This window comes from Phocoena phocoena, chromosome 4, assembly GCF_963924675.1.
Source record: "Phocoena phocoena chromosome 4, mPhoPho1.1, whole genome shotgun sequence".
In the NCBI taxonomy this organism is placed as follows: Eukaryota; Metazoa; Chordata; class Mammalia; order Artiodactyla; family Phocoenidae; genus Phocoena; species Phocoena phocoena.
The window spans coordinates 8,801,543-8,817,240 of NC_089222.1; the positions used below are offsets into that span (position 1 = coordinate 8,801,543).

Below are 15,698 nucleotides of genomic sequence, written 5' to 3' on the forward strand. Positions count from 1 at the left end.
CATTCACAATTTTACCTCTCGTTGTGCCTTTCATCGTGACTTATACACAGTAAGTTTTAATAAGTAAATGTGTGAGCTGCATGTAAAACATTTGCCATCAGCAACTGTGGGCACAGCCAAAGCTAAAGCATGCAGTACATTTTTGATGGTTGCCATGCATTTTAGAATGTCATCTATGGAGATGCACTAACTGGACCCACTTTAGACCTGGAAAATCAACCCCTTTGTTATTTTATGTTTGTTCCTGCTCTTCTTTTTGTAAGTCTGTGTAGTATAAGAGTAGCATAACTTATGAACTTTTCCTTATAACTTATGCTTTCCTGGGAAGTAAATATAATATTTTGAACAAGCTTTTCTACTCAAATCGAATATTTCATACTGACTAATATATTGGGAGGAATAACAAATTTATATGCCAATTGTTAAATGATCATAAGCTCACCCTTGTGAAAAGCAGAAAAATTATCACTGATAATAGAGAGAGATTCCTTACTTCCTTCCTCTTTTTCTTTCTTTCTGATATAGATGTTGATCTATAACTTCAAATCTTTATAAAGGATTTGTGCTGTATTTCAAAAGTGAGAACGAAGAAGGGTAGCAGAAGCACAGTGAAAATGTACAAGTATTTAAAATTCATCAAATTGTGAGAATTAGACTTTTTCAAAATTATTTACTCATGTTAATTTTAGGCAATGGAAATTTTAATCATATCTAAACATTTTACTTATTTTTTATTTTATAGTACATGATATATATATATGTTTAAAATTATCCTATTTGTTCAGTGCCCAAAGAGAAATGGAATATAAAAAATGATTATTAGTATTTAGTAGCAGAGCAAGTTAATTTACAGCACTCTATGAAACACCATTTATTTAACAATTCTCCAGGATAATTTAGAAAATTTTTCTTATCATTTTATGAATTATCTACTTCTTCAGGATATTTTTTGACAGTCTTGCAAAAGCCTTGTTTTAAGTCATTACACTTTCATTATAGTATACTTATCTAGTCAAATTCAATCTTAAAAAGCACTTTAAAAAGCTCGGATAACAATCCAGTTTAGCACTGATTGATATTATATACTAGATTTTCCCCAGAGCTTTCCCTTCAGCTGAGTTATAAACCTCTTAATGATGTTGACACTCTCAACTTCCCAACTTAAAAAAAATTGAAAGAAAAAGAAAAATACTATTATACAGGCAATTAACAAATGCAACAAATGCACAAATCTGTACTATGTAGTCAGGAGTTTAGTTCAGTCTTCGTTCTGAAGTCAGTAATGATTGTATTTGAAACACTGATCACTTTGTTTAATATTGAAAACTATGCTATTAAATTCTTGATAGAGAAAATAATTTCTATGGGGAGAGGTTTGTCAACTGAGTAGGAAATATGTTTAATTTGAACTAACGTCTAGTAAATTTTTGCCTGCTAAAATTGGTTACTCTGGCGGCAAATTGTATTACTGGTCCAAAAATTCTCTTATACCTTCCTAAAAGTCTCTCTATTTATAAGGGAACACTTAATGCTTTTAAGAGTGTCAATCATTAAATAGTAAAAATAGCTGTGACTACAAGAGGGCATACTTTCTTTCCTGTAAGAAATCTGAGAATAAAAGTTTTAGATGAAGAAAGAGAAGTTACAAATATCAATAAAAATTCAAGAGGATGCTTGGTTTACATTGGTCATTTTATCATTTAGATTTTTGCTCAATCTAACATTTTTACAGGGACTTCTAAGAAGTAGTTGAATTCTATTTTAATTTCAACCTATCTTTCTATCTTGATAGGTCTTCTGTTTGTTTTGCAAATGAATAATGAAATATTCAAAAGGTAGCGAGTAAAAGTCATACAAGTAGAAGAAATCTTCAAACTCTCCACCAAATTCTTGAGGGAAATATCTGGCTCAGTAACATAAAGTAATGCTTCTATTCCTGCAGATGGTTTCCTTATAAAAGGATTTGTTTAGTGAGTCAATTTGATGATAAATTCAAGCTTTTAGTATCCTGGTTCTAGGTATTTAAATGATTAGAAATGGGTAATACAAATTTCGAAAAGGAAGTAACTCCTTTAAGTGGAGAATCTGTCCTGCATATCATTGGTGACATTGGCCTCTTTATTAAAAAGGGCACAAAATCCTGGACATACAAATTGCGACAAACATTTAAAACCTGATCATGTGAAAAATAAGCACAGGGTTAAAACCAACCTTCAAGGTCATGTGGAAGGGAGCTCTTTACTCACCACTGTGACGTTGAAAGCATACAGGAGATCAAAAGGCAGGGCAGCAATTAAATCAATGATGAACCAGGTTGTGACATAGTGGATGCAAATTGATCTTGCTTCAAAGATAACTTGGCCAGACTTGCTGACATAGGTTGTTCGAAAATTTAAAATAATATCTGCTTGAGAAAAAAAGGATAGAGTAAGAGCATTTAGGAGAAAGAGAGGAGAAGGAAAGAAGGAAAGACAAGGTAAGAAGAGAAGATGGAAGGAAGACAGGCAGGTGGGCAGGGGGGAAGGAAGGGAGGAAGAAAACTATATTAAATTAGACTAACGGTAACCTCTTAACGTACTTTAGATTGACTATACCCAAAATACTCTTCTTGACAGATCCAGCTCAACTCAACAAACAGGTATTGGAGAAAGGTGAAGAAAGTAGTATTTTTTGAGCAGTAATACATTCCAGACTTTGGGCCACATGTTAACATAATTAAAATAAATAATAACAACAATAAGCAACACTTACTGAATGCTCACTGTGTACCAGACATTGTCCTAAGAACTTAGCTTAGATTGTTTCACTTACTCAGAACATCTTCCACCGTAGACGACGATGGTAACATAGCAGACAGTACATAGTAGGCAGTATTAGCAGAGGCAGAAACTAAGTCTCAGTGGGAAAAGTAACTCATCCACGATCATCTTGCCAACAGTGGCAGAGATGACTCTGAACACAAGTATAATTTGCAGTCCATGTTCTTTTTATTTATTTTTTATCCAGTAGTACTCTATTCCGTGTACAAAAGTTTTACTAATCTCCGTATGTTTATGAAACTGATCCTTGCCCTGAAGGTGTTTGTATTCACAAAATACCAGAAGTTTCTTCTTTGGATTTCTAGGTTAAACTCCCCATTCCATTTAAATGGAAGATATAATCATTTTCAACCATTCCTTACATCATCCTTTTAATATATTTTTATTTTATGTTTATTTTATATTTGTATTTATTTTATATTTATATTATATTTTACTATCTATTTATCAAACTTTTTACAATATATGACATCCTTCTGAGGGCTGGTCAAAGGACAAAGCCATAGACATGTGGACCATCTAGAGTTCAATCCTGCCACCTATGAATAAACTTCTCAGAGTCTGTCACATAGTTCTTGGGTTAAATATCATTAAAGGACTGGAAAGGGTTATATTTTCTTTAATTTGTTTTAGAGTTGAGTATGACCAAGTTATAGGGAATTTTGGGATTGGTGCATACACGTAAGTGTGATGAAGGCTGCTCATTTTCTGCACTGGCAACCCCAACAGAAACATATTTGTCTGTGGGACTTTGTTCTTCGGGAGTGTTGTGATTCAGTGACAAAGATCAAAGGAAGGAATTTGGGAAGTAAGTACCCTAAAGAGAATAGGAATTCAAGGAGCTAGGAAATGAATGCTAAGCTCTGAGTTACATAATTTTTAAATGAATTGGAGTACTCTTTACAGCTAATGTAAACCATTGCAAGTACGTGGAATCTTGTCATGTGAGGTTAAGAACTTGTTGGTATCATGATCGTAATGGTAACAAAAATAAAGATTACAATAATGTGCACTTTACACATTTGTAGATCATATTTACTTTTCACTTCACGTCACATTTGAAGGAGAATTCTAAGATGCCCCCCACCCCCAATCCCCTGCCACCACCCTCACTCTCCTCTGGTCTCTTCCCCTTGGGTAAGGGTGGATCCCCTGAGCATGATGAGATATGAAGGTGTGATCACGTTACATCATAGGGGTAAAGAGAGATGATCTGCGTGGCCTGCCCTCATCAGGTGAGCCCTTTAAAGCTGACCTTTCTTCATCTGGTGTTAAGGGATTGGAAAGCAGTGAAGCATGCTCTTCCTGGCCTGGAAGGAAGCAACTGCGTATTATGGGGAGGGCCACATGGCCGGGAACGGCGGGCAGCCTCTAATTGCTGAGAATGACCCCTCACTGACATCTCGTGAGAAACGGAGACCTTAGTCCCACAACCATAAAGAAATTTGTTCAACAGCCACATGAGATAGGAAGAGAATCCTGGGCTCCAGAATGGGCAACAAGCTGACACCTTGATTTCAACCTTCTGAGGCCCTGAGGAGAGACTTCAGCTAAGGTAGATCTGGACTTCTGACCTATAGAAACTATGAGATAATAAATGGGTATTGTTTTAAGCTGATGTGTTTGCGGTAATTGGCTATGCAGCAATAAAAATACTAATACAACATTTAGTAAGTCATCTGGTTCTCATTATAGCCTGTGAGATGAGAGAATACAGGAATTCTGACAAAACAGATTACTATTACATTATTATAGATAATACATATGTTCTTAATATGAACACAGTGCTGTTCTACCACCTTTATAATCATAATCTCATTGACTCCTTACAACAATGCTAAGAGGTAAGTATTTTTATTAATCCCTTTTACAGATGAGAAAACTGAGGCAGAAAAGATGTCAAGTGATCTGTCCAGGGTCACACATGATGAACTAAACCCCTCAGCTAGTTAGTGAAAAGAGCAAGACCTGGATTCAAGTCTCTTAAATTCCAATTCTGTGCTTTGGGTTTTGGTGCCTCAACAGAGACCAGTCACATCTCAGATCTGGAAGCAAGTTCTACGTGACTCAAAAAGAAAACATTAATTGTTCTAGACTATTGTGAATGATCTAACTTATTAAGATGGCGTTATTAGAAGTCATTTTTGTCAAAAAATAAAAATATTAAAATACTTCCATTGTGAGCTTCCCTGGTGGTGCAGTGGTTGAGAGTCCGCCTGCCGATGCAGGGGACACGGGTTCGTGCCCCGGTCCGGGAAGATCCCACATGCCGCAGAGTGGCTGGGCCCGTGAGCCATGGCTGCTGAGCCTGTGCGTCCAGAGCCTGTGCTCTGCAACGGGAGAGGCCACAACAGTGAGAGGCCCGTGTACCGCAAAAAAAAAAAAAAAAAACGCCAACAAACTTCCATTGTTAATACTGAGAATACGAAAGGATGAAGCTAGTCGATAAGCCACTCACAAAGGATGAACACAATCCCAAGGTGATTTCCACTGCAGAGTAAAAGTGCTATCATGGCAAAAAGTACCAATGCATCCCTGAAGTATGGCCACCAAAGGGGGCTGGGAGCTCAGGGGAATGTTGTGAAGTTGTTAGGGTAGCAGGTGACCTTTTCATTCTTTCTCTTTAACTTTCTAGACTCATGTATTTGTGCATTAGCCGAGCGATTTAACAGCTTAGACCAGAAGCTGTTGAAATAAAGCAGTCGATAAGTAGTTCATTATCAAATTGAAGGAATAAATGCCTTTGTGTATTTACTAACTGATCACCAGGTTCTACCACAGATTTTACAGAAAACCCACTGCCACCATCCACATACATGGGGTGCTCTCCTGAATGGAGGAATGGAAGAAGTGATTGATTGGTCTTTGGTTGATTGATACAGTAAACATTTTTAAAGCTATGTGGTTGACTAAAGAATAAAATAGAGGTGCAGACTTCTGAACAGAAAAGATATTTTCTTGGATGAGTCATTACAAAATATTAGTTTAGAAAGGTTTTTTAAAAATAATCTGTTACTCAGTTGAGTTAATTGGATGAAAAGAAGATGTTTATTTTTACGTTTAAAAAGAAGCAATGGTAAGACTTTTAAACACAAAGAATGTTAACAGCAAAAGAATAAAATCTATCTTTTATATTTATGGATACAAATATATTTTTGAAGTACTTGATTACTTTCAGGTTTATTTTCAGGGAAAAAAACCTAGATATGTATTATATTCTAAGATTTCTAGGACTATGGTATCATATAAGGACTGTAGATTTGAGTGAGTGATATTTTTATTTATTTTTTAGCTCTTTAAAAAATTTTATTGAAGTATAGTTGATTTACAATGTATTATTTTTATTTATTTATTTATTAAAAAAACTCTTTTATTCTATATTGGAGTATAGTTGATTAACAATGTTGTGTTAGTTTCAGGGGTAGGGCAAAGTGATTCAGTTATACATATGCATGTAGCTATTCTTTTTCAAGTTCTTTTCCCATTTTGGTTACTACATAATTATTTTTAGATAGCTGATTTTTTTAAAAAAACCTACTTTTGTCATCCACATAATAATAGACATAGTTCTGTTGTACTGTGATTTACAAAACATATTTTCATGTTTATTAGTTTGTGTTGTTCCCATGCCAACTCTGTCAGGTATACGATCACTGACATTTTACTAATGACTCAGGAGATTTAAGGAAATTGTTTAAAGTCATGAAGATAGTAAGCAAGAGAGAAACAGGACATCTTTTGCAGGCAATTCCATTTTCTTTCCATCATCTTAAAGATTTACTGCACTTTCAAATACATTTTAGGGGCAATACCAATAGGTCAGTGCAGAGAAATGTATTTCCAATTTTAGCTCTTAGATTCAATTCAGCATTGGCAGTGCCCAGGTAAAAGAATATTAAATCTGGGTCACAGAATTGAAGGTGGGGGAATGAACTGTCTTTGATTCTGGAAGTGTGAGGATTAAGCATCTGTCCAGGGAGAACTGAGAAATCACTCTGTGTTCTCTCCACTGATAAAGATGTGGTGGCAATGTAAATGTTCCCTTAACGGAAGGGCAGAAATGGGGAGCACACGTTCTTTCAGAGTGAGGGAAACACAGAATAAAATTAGATTGTGATGAGGGAAAAAAGAGCCTCCCAGATCCGGTGTTCCTCATAAAAGGACCACGGGGGTGAGGAGGAGATTCACCAACTATACTGGGTCCAGCTGCTCTTTCCCCTGTAGTTGTCTCACTTCCCATAAAATTTTACACCTTCAGTGAATTAACTCAGCGACTCATTCAAATGTTGCAGTAAGAATGTGGTCTCCTCCAGACCCTAACCCTAACCTTCCTAAAAGGCAGCAGTATGGTTTTCATTCTGAGATATCTAGGAAGTATAATGTTTCTCAACTTTATGTTGAAACATACATGAAAATTCATTAATACAGAAATTTTTATATTTAACTTTTCTTGTTCATTCCATTTACTATCAACGTGCACAACTGTCTATAAGCACACATACACACAGTTTGAATCAGGAAAAATATTTCCAAAACTATAATGAATTGAGTCATACGAATTTAGCACTTAGAAATGTTAATGCCTCACGTATGTGTGTATGCATAAGCAGTCTCTTGTGGCACATGGTGCTGGTATCATGTGAAATGAATAAACAAACAGGGTAATAGAGAATTACCATATATACATACATACATGTGATTTACAGAATTTCAAAAAATTGATCATAATATACCCTACCAAAATGAGGCAGACTATAATTGAATTCTTTTATGATTCAGATCACGCTGAGTTATTTTGCAGGATAATCAGTTTACCTTGCTGTATTTAGGTTTTACACAAGCATGATGAAAATAAAGACAAATAATAGAGAGATAACTGTACGTGTTTTGTTCTCACATGGTTAAGACCTCCAAAAACTAGTGTTTCATTTCTCTCTCTCACTAAATGGTTATGTATGAGAACTAAAAGGCAAGAAGATTAAAACCAGTTTTTCCAGTTTGATTTCCTTGAGAACTATGTAATTAGAAAGTACAAAAAAAAAAAAAAAAAAGGTTAAATTTGATATGGCACAAATTAGTAGATTTCTTTATTAGCATGCATGTCAGATGGGAAATAATTTTAAAATAATATTGACTTACTTGTTAAAAAGTAAATTAAAATAGAATGGTGTGCATGAGAGCATATGCACCAAATACAAATAATATCTTCATTTAGCCATTTCTTTACAATTTAATCAATATAGTACAGCGAGGGTGGAGAGAGATTTAACTAAACCAGCTGCCGACTAATATTCTAAAGATACCCGTCTTTTTCCATTGCTTGTGAGACACTCCTCTGAACACAGTATGATGCCACAGCAAATTTGAGTTGCACCTGTGGGAAGAATGAATAACTGGGGGTTGATTAATGAAGGGGCTTGAGGGACTCAAAATCCTAAGAATGGCTGTAATTGATTGCTAGGATTAGTGGATGAGATTTTCATACCACCTGATCCTTGCTCATCTTGTCAGCATTTGTCCCTCCTGCTTATCTTAAATGAGAAGTTTATGGAAAAGAAAGGGCAGCAGACAGAGGGAGAAGCAGCAGTTAAGAGCAACTGCCTGCAGAAGAAAAGGTAAGGCTGAAAGAATGCAACCAGGTGGGTTGGGCGTGGTCGATACCACCACTGATTTCTGTTTTGTACCAGGGTCATGGTGGACTCGTACATCAGTTTTGACCCTCAACGTCAACATCAGATGGAACAGCCCAGAAAAGAAGTCCTTCCATCCTAACTTCTCTTTGAATGGAAGAACCGCATCCATGTCATGCTTCATAAGGATGCGGTCAACAAGGCCTTGAATGCTTCTGGCAATGGTGAGCCCTCTGCCTTTTGCCAGCGCTTAGTTTGACGCATCCTTCCTACTTTCCTCAAATAGGCGTCTTCCTCCTTCTAACTCCCTCTCCTTGTTTCTAGTTTTGTCATTAGCAGCAACACAGAATATGTTGTACATTTACATAGTGAGTTGCCCCATCAATTTTTATTTTGAAAAGAAATTTTCAGGTTTATAACACAATAAAAAAAAGAAAACCATTCACGTAGTTGACTACTGTTCTTTTGGAAGTAAGGTAATGAAACGGTAGCAGACTATGCCATCCTCAAATATGCCACTTTGGAATAAGAATTATTTTGAGCTGAAGGTAACTGAGAAGGAAGAGAAGCCAGAAAAGCTCCCTGCCCTCTTCCTATTTGCCTCAAAGCAGGACATACATTTTCAAAAGTGTCCCCTGCTCTCTTCTCTACCAGGAAAGACAAAAGTTAATCCCCAGATGTAGCCTGTCCAGTGGGAAGACAGTAGCAAATACTCAGCAGTGTTTGCAGAGTTCTCATTATTCCACAGTCTCACCAACACTCGACGTTGTCACACTTAAAAATTTTTGCCAATTGGGTGGTAGTATAATGTTTCTAGTATATATTTAGAATTGTTTTTTCTTTTAGTAATGCAGCCTTAGTAAACTGCTGGGGAATCTTAAAAAAAACACACACACACAAAGTCTTGCATTACTATTAGTTAAAGTAAACTTTTGCCAAGTTAAATTCCCAAATGTTGGTTTTTTTGTACAGATTGCTCCCAGTTGACCGTTTCTAATTTTTACTGGAAGATCTAAAGCACAGCTATACCTTTCAGCTTTGCAACATCCTTAAGTACTATGAAAATGTGTCAGTTGAGGACCTGTTGTGCTCTTTGCCCTGTGCAGGGCTCTTGGCACTCAAAGATGGACAAGGCATCCAAAAGGAGCATGCCTCTGATGGGGACCATGGGCTCCCATTTTTATTATCTGAAGCCCCATCTGTGAAAATGCTGGCAGGTCAAAGGACACAGCACACATTCCCAGCAGATCTCTAAGAAAACTCTCATTTATTGTCTATAACTATTTTATTATACTGACTTTGTACATTGCTTTCATTTTATTGTATAACGTTACCTTCTCAAAAAACTTCCACATAACATGTACACTGGTATGTGTAAAAACTAACAATTTTGGCTCCATATAAGTTATCCACTTTCAGGTGCTATGTAACTCTAAATTAGATATTGAATTTTGGAATTACTTGATCATTTTTAGTAAAAATAATTTAATGATTCAAAATAAACTACTGAAAAACCATGATTTATGCATACACTACTTAATTATAGAAAGACTTTTGGCATACTTATCCTGTTTATAGTTGTAGTTTTTGAGTGGTAAAATTTCCAAATTTAATTCCAATAGAAAACATAAGGACTATAACATCTATAATATTCAGTCATGAAATTTAAAAAAATAATAAAGTCTATTAATTTCATATGAGGTAAATATTAGTTATCCAAGTAACAAAACTTAGAATTAATGAAGACTAAGATAGACAACAAAAGATGTGCTAATGAGAAACCTTCAAGATGGTGGAGGAGTAAGACGTGGAGATCACCCTCCTCCTCACAAATACATCAGAAATACAACTACACGTGGAACAACTCCTACAGAACATCTATTGAATGCTGGCAGAAGACCTCAGACTTCCCAAAATGCAAGAAACTCCCACATACCTGGTCGTATGGCTGACAGGGTTTTGCTGCTCCGGCTGGTGTCAGGTCTGTGCCTCTGAGGTGGGAGATCTGAGTTCAGGACACTGGTCCACCAGAGACCTCCTGGCTCCACATAATATCAAATAAAGAAAACTCTCCCAGAGATCTCCATCTCAATGCTAAGACCCAGCTCCACTCAACGACCAGCAAGCTACAGTGCTGGACACCCTATGCCAACCAACTAGCAAGACAGGAACAAAACCCCACCCATTACAGAGAGGCTGCCTAAAATCATAATAAGGTCACAGACACCCCAAAATACACCACCAGATGAGATCCAGCCTCATGCACCAGAACACAGGCACTAGTCCCCTCCAAAAGGAAGCCTACATAACCCACTGAATCAGCATTAGCCATTGGGGGCAGATACCAAAAACAACGGGAACTACAAACCTGTAGCCTGCCAAAAGGAAACCCCAAACACAGTAAGTTAAGCAAAATGAGAAGACAGAGAAACACACAGCTGATGAAGGAGAAAGGTAAAAACTTACCAGACCAAACAAATGAAGAGGAAATAGGCAGTCTAACTGAAAAAGAATTCAGAGTAATGAAACTAAAGATGATCCAAAATCTTGGAAATAGAATGGAGAAAATAAAAGAAACACTTAACAAGGAATTAGAAGAACTAAAGAGCAAATAAACAATGATGAACAGCACAATAAATGAAATTAAAAATTCTTTAGAAGGAATCAATAGCAGAATAACTGAGGCAGAAGAACGGAGAAGTGATTTGGAAGATAAAATAGTGGAATTACTGCAGAGCAGAATAAAGAAAAAAGAATGAAAAGAATTGAGGACAGTCTCAGAGAGCTCTCAGACAACATTAAACACACCAACATTCTAATTATAGGGGTCCCAGAAGAAGAAGAGAAAAAGAAAGGGGCTGAGAAAATATTTGAAGAGATTATAGTTGAAAACTTCCCTAATATGGGAAAGGAAAGAGTCAATCAAGTCCAGGAAGTGCAGAGAGTTCCATACAGGATAAATCCAAGGAGAAACACACCAAGACACATATTAATCAAACTATCAAAAATTAAATACAAAGAAAAAAATATTAAAAGCATCAAGGGAAAAACAACAAATAACATACAAGGGAATCCCCCTAAGGTTAACAGCTGATCTTTCAGCAGAAACTCTGCAAGTCAGAAGGGAGTGGCAGGCCATATTTAAAGGGATGAAAGGGAAAAACCTACAACGAAGATTACTCTACCCAGCAAGGATCTCATTCAGATTTGACGGAGAAATTAAAACTTTTGCACAAAAGCAAAAGATAAGAGAATTCAGCACCACCAAACCAGCTTTACAACAAATGCTAAAGGAACTTCTCTAGGCAGGAAACACAAGAGAAGGAAAAGACCTATAATAACAACCCCCCAAAAATTACAAAAATGGTAACAGGAACATACATATCGATAATTACCTTAAATGCAAATGGAGTAAATGCTCCAACCAAAACACATAGACTGGCTGAATGGATCCAAAAACATGAGCTGTATATATGCTGTCTACAAGATACCCACTTCAAACCTAGGGACACATACAGACTGAAAGTGAGGAGATGGAAAAAGATATTCTATGAAAGTGGATATCAAAGGAAAGCTGCAGTAGCAATTCTCATATCAGACAAGATAGACTTTAAAATAAAGACTATTACAAGAGACAAAGAAGGACACTACCTAATGATCAAGGGATCAATCTAAGAAGATATAGCAATTGTAAATATCTATGCACCCAACGTCAGAGCACCTCAATACATAAGGCAAATGCTAACAGACATAAAAAGGGAAAGTGACAGTAACACAATCATTGTAGGGGACTTTAGTACCCCAATTTCAGCAATGGACAGATTGTCCAATGTGAAAATAAGTAAGGAAGCACAAGCTTTAAATGACACATTAAACAAGATGGACTTAAATGATATTTATAGGACATTCCATCCAAAAACAACAGAATACAATTTCTTCTCAAGTGCTCATGGAACATTCTGCAGGATAGATCATATCCTGGGTCACAAATCAAGCCTTGGTAAATTTAAGAAAATTGAAATCATGTCAAGTATCTTTTCCAACCACAACGCTATGAGGCTAGATATAAATTACAAGGAAAAATCTGTAAAAAATAAAAACACATGGAGGCCAAACAATACACTACTTAATAACCAGAGATCACTGAAGAAATCAAAGGGAAATAAAAAACTACCTAGAGACAAATGACAATGAAAACACGACAACACAAAGCCTATGGGATGCAGAAAAAGCAGTTCTAAGAGGGAAGTTTATAGCAATACAATCCTACCTCAAGAAACAAGAAACATCTCAAATAAACAACCTAACCTTATAGCTAAACTAATTAGAGAAAGATGAACAAAAAACTCCCAAAGTTAACAGAGGGAAAGAAATCATAAAGATCAGATCAGAAATAAATAAAAAAGAAATGAAGGAAACAATAGCAAAGATCAATAAAACTAAAAGCTGGTTCTTTGAGAAGATGAACAAAATTGATAAACCATTAGCCAGACTCATCAAGAAAAAAAGGGAGAACACACAAATCAATAGAATTGGAAATGAAAAAGGAGAAGTAACAACTGTCACTGCAGAAATACAAAGGATCATGAGCGATTACTGCAAGCAACTATATGCCAATAAACTGGACAACCTGGAAGAAATGGACAAATTCTTAGAAAAGCACAACGTTCTGAGACGGAACCAGGAAGGAATAGAACATATAAACAGATCAATCACAAGCACTGAAATTGAGATTGTGATTAAAATTTTTCCAACAAACAAAATCTCAGGACCAGATAGCTTCACAGGTGAATTCTATCGAACATTTAGAGAAGAGCTAACACCTATACTTCTCAAACTCATACAAAATATAACAGAGGGAGGAACACTCCCAAACTCATTCTAGGAGGCTACCACAACCCTGATACCAAAACCAGACAAAGATGTCACAAAGAAAGAAAAGTACAGGCCAATATCACTAATCAACATAGATGCAAAATCCTCAACAAAATACTAGCAAACAGAATCCAACAGCACGTTAAAAGGATCATACACCATGATCAAGTGGGGTTTACCCCAGGAATGCAAGGATTCTTCTATATATGCAAATCAATCAATGTGATACACCATATTAAGAAATTGAAGGAGAAAACCCATATGATCATCTCAATAGATGCAGAGAAAGCTTTCGACAAAATTCAACACCCATTTATGATTAAAAACGTCCAGAAAGCAGGCATAGAGGGAACTTACCTCAACATAATACAGGCCATATATGACAAACCCACAGCCAACATCGTTCTCAGTGGTAAAAAACTGAAACCATTTTCACTAAGATCAGGAACAAAACAAGGCTGTCCTCTCGCACCACTATTATTCAACATTGTTTTCGAAGTTTTAGCCACAGCAATCAGAGAAGAAAAAGAAAGAAAAGAAATCCAAATCGGAAAAGAAGTAAAGCTGTCACTGTTTGCAGATGACATGATACGATACATAGAGAATCCTAAAGATACCATCAGAAAACTACTAGAGCTAAGCAATGAGTTTGGTAAAGTAGCAGGATACAAAATTAATGCACAGAAATCTCTGGCATTCCTATACACTAATGATGAAAAATCTGAAAGAGAATTTAAGGAAACACTCCCATTTACCATTGTAATGAAAAGAATAAAATACCTAGGAATAAAATTACCTAAGGAGACAAAAGACCTGTATGCAGAAAACTATAAGACACTGATGAAAGAAATTAAAGATGATAGAAACAGATGGAGAGATACACCATGTTCTTGGATTGGAAGGATCAACAGTGTGAAAATGGCTATACTACCCAAAGCAATCTACAGATTCAATGCAATCCCTATCTAATTACCAATGGCATTTTTCACAGAACTAGAACAAAAAATTTCACAATTTGTATGGAAGCACAAAAGACCCTGAATAGCCGAAGCAATCTTGAGAAATAAAAATGGAGCTGGAGGAATCAGGCTCCTGGACTTCAGACTACATTACAAAGCTACAGTAATCAAGACAGTATGGTACTGGCACAAAAACAGAAATAGAGATCAATGGAACAGGATAGAAAGCCCAGCGATAAACCCACGCACATATGGTCACCTTATTTTTGATAAAGGAGGCAGGAATGTGCAGTGGAGAAAGGACAGCCTCTTCAATAAGTGGTGCTGGGAAAACTGGACAGCTACATATAAAAGAATGAAATTAGAACACCCCCTAACACCGTACACAAAAATAAACTCAAAATGGATTAAAGACCTAAATGTAAGGCCAGACACTGTCAAACTCTTAGAGGAAAACATAGGCAGAGCACTCTAGGACATATATCACAGCAAGATCCTTTTTACCCACCTCCTAGAGAAATGGAAATAAAAACAAAAATAAACAAATGGGACCTAATGAAACTTAAAAGCTTTTGCACAGCAAAGGAAACCATAAACAAGAGCAAGAGACAACCCTCAGAATGGAAGAAAATATTAGCAAATGAAGGAACTGACAAAGATTTAGCCTCCAAAATTTACAAGCAGCTCATGCAGCTCAATATCAAAAAAACAAACAACCCTATCCAAAAATGGGCAGAAGACCTAAATAGACATTTCTCCAAAGAAGATATACTGATTGCCAGCAAACACATGAAAGAATGTTCAATATCACTAATCATTAGAGAAATGCAAATCAAAACTACAATGAGGTATCACCTCACATCAGTCAGAATGGCCATCATCAAAAAATCTACAAATAGTAAATGCTGGAGAAGGTGTGGAGAAAAGGGAACCCTCTTGCACTGTTGGTGGGAATGTAAACTGATATAACCACTATGTAGAACAGTATGGAGGTTCCTTAAAAAACTAAAAATAGAACTACCACACAACCCAGTAATCCTACTACTGGGCATATACACTGAGGAAACCATAATTCAAAAAGAGTCATATACCACAATGTTCATTTCAGCTCTATTTACAATAGCCAGGACGTGGAAGCAACCTAAATGTCCATCGACAGATGAATGGATAAAGAAGATGTGGCACATGTATACAATGGAATATTACTCAGCCATAAAAAGAAACGAAATTGAGTTATTTGTAGTGAGGTGGATGGACCTAGCGTGTGTCATATAGAGTGAAGTAAGACAGAAAGAGAAAAACAAATATCGTATGTCAACACATATATATATGGCATCTAAAAAAAAAAAAGAAAAGTTTCTGATGAACCTAGGGGCAGGACAGGAATAAAGATGCAGATGTAGAGAATGGGCTTG

The 15,698-nt window shown here is 36.2% G+C and overlaps 1 protein-coding gene across 1 annotated transcript in view; it reads right to left on the minus strand.

The window, feature by feature from the left end:
- Positions 1–15,698, minus strand: part of KCNH8 (potassium voltage-gated channel subfamily H member 8) — a 383,045-nt gene that overhangs the window by 124,310 nt on the left and 243,037 nt on the right. Inside the window, exon 6 of the mRNA XM_065876325.1 lies at positions 2,247–2,404. Within this exon, the coding sequence (XP_065732397.1) occupies positions 2,247–2,404 (158 nt within the window). The remainder of the gene's footprint in view (positions 1–2,246; positions 2,405–15,698) is intronic.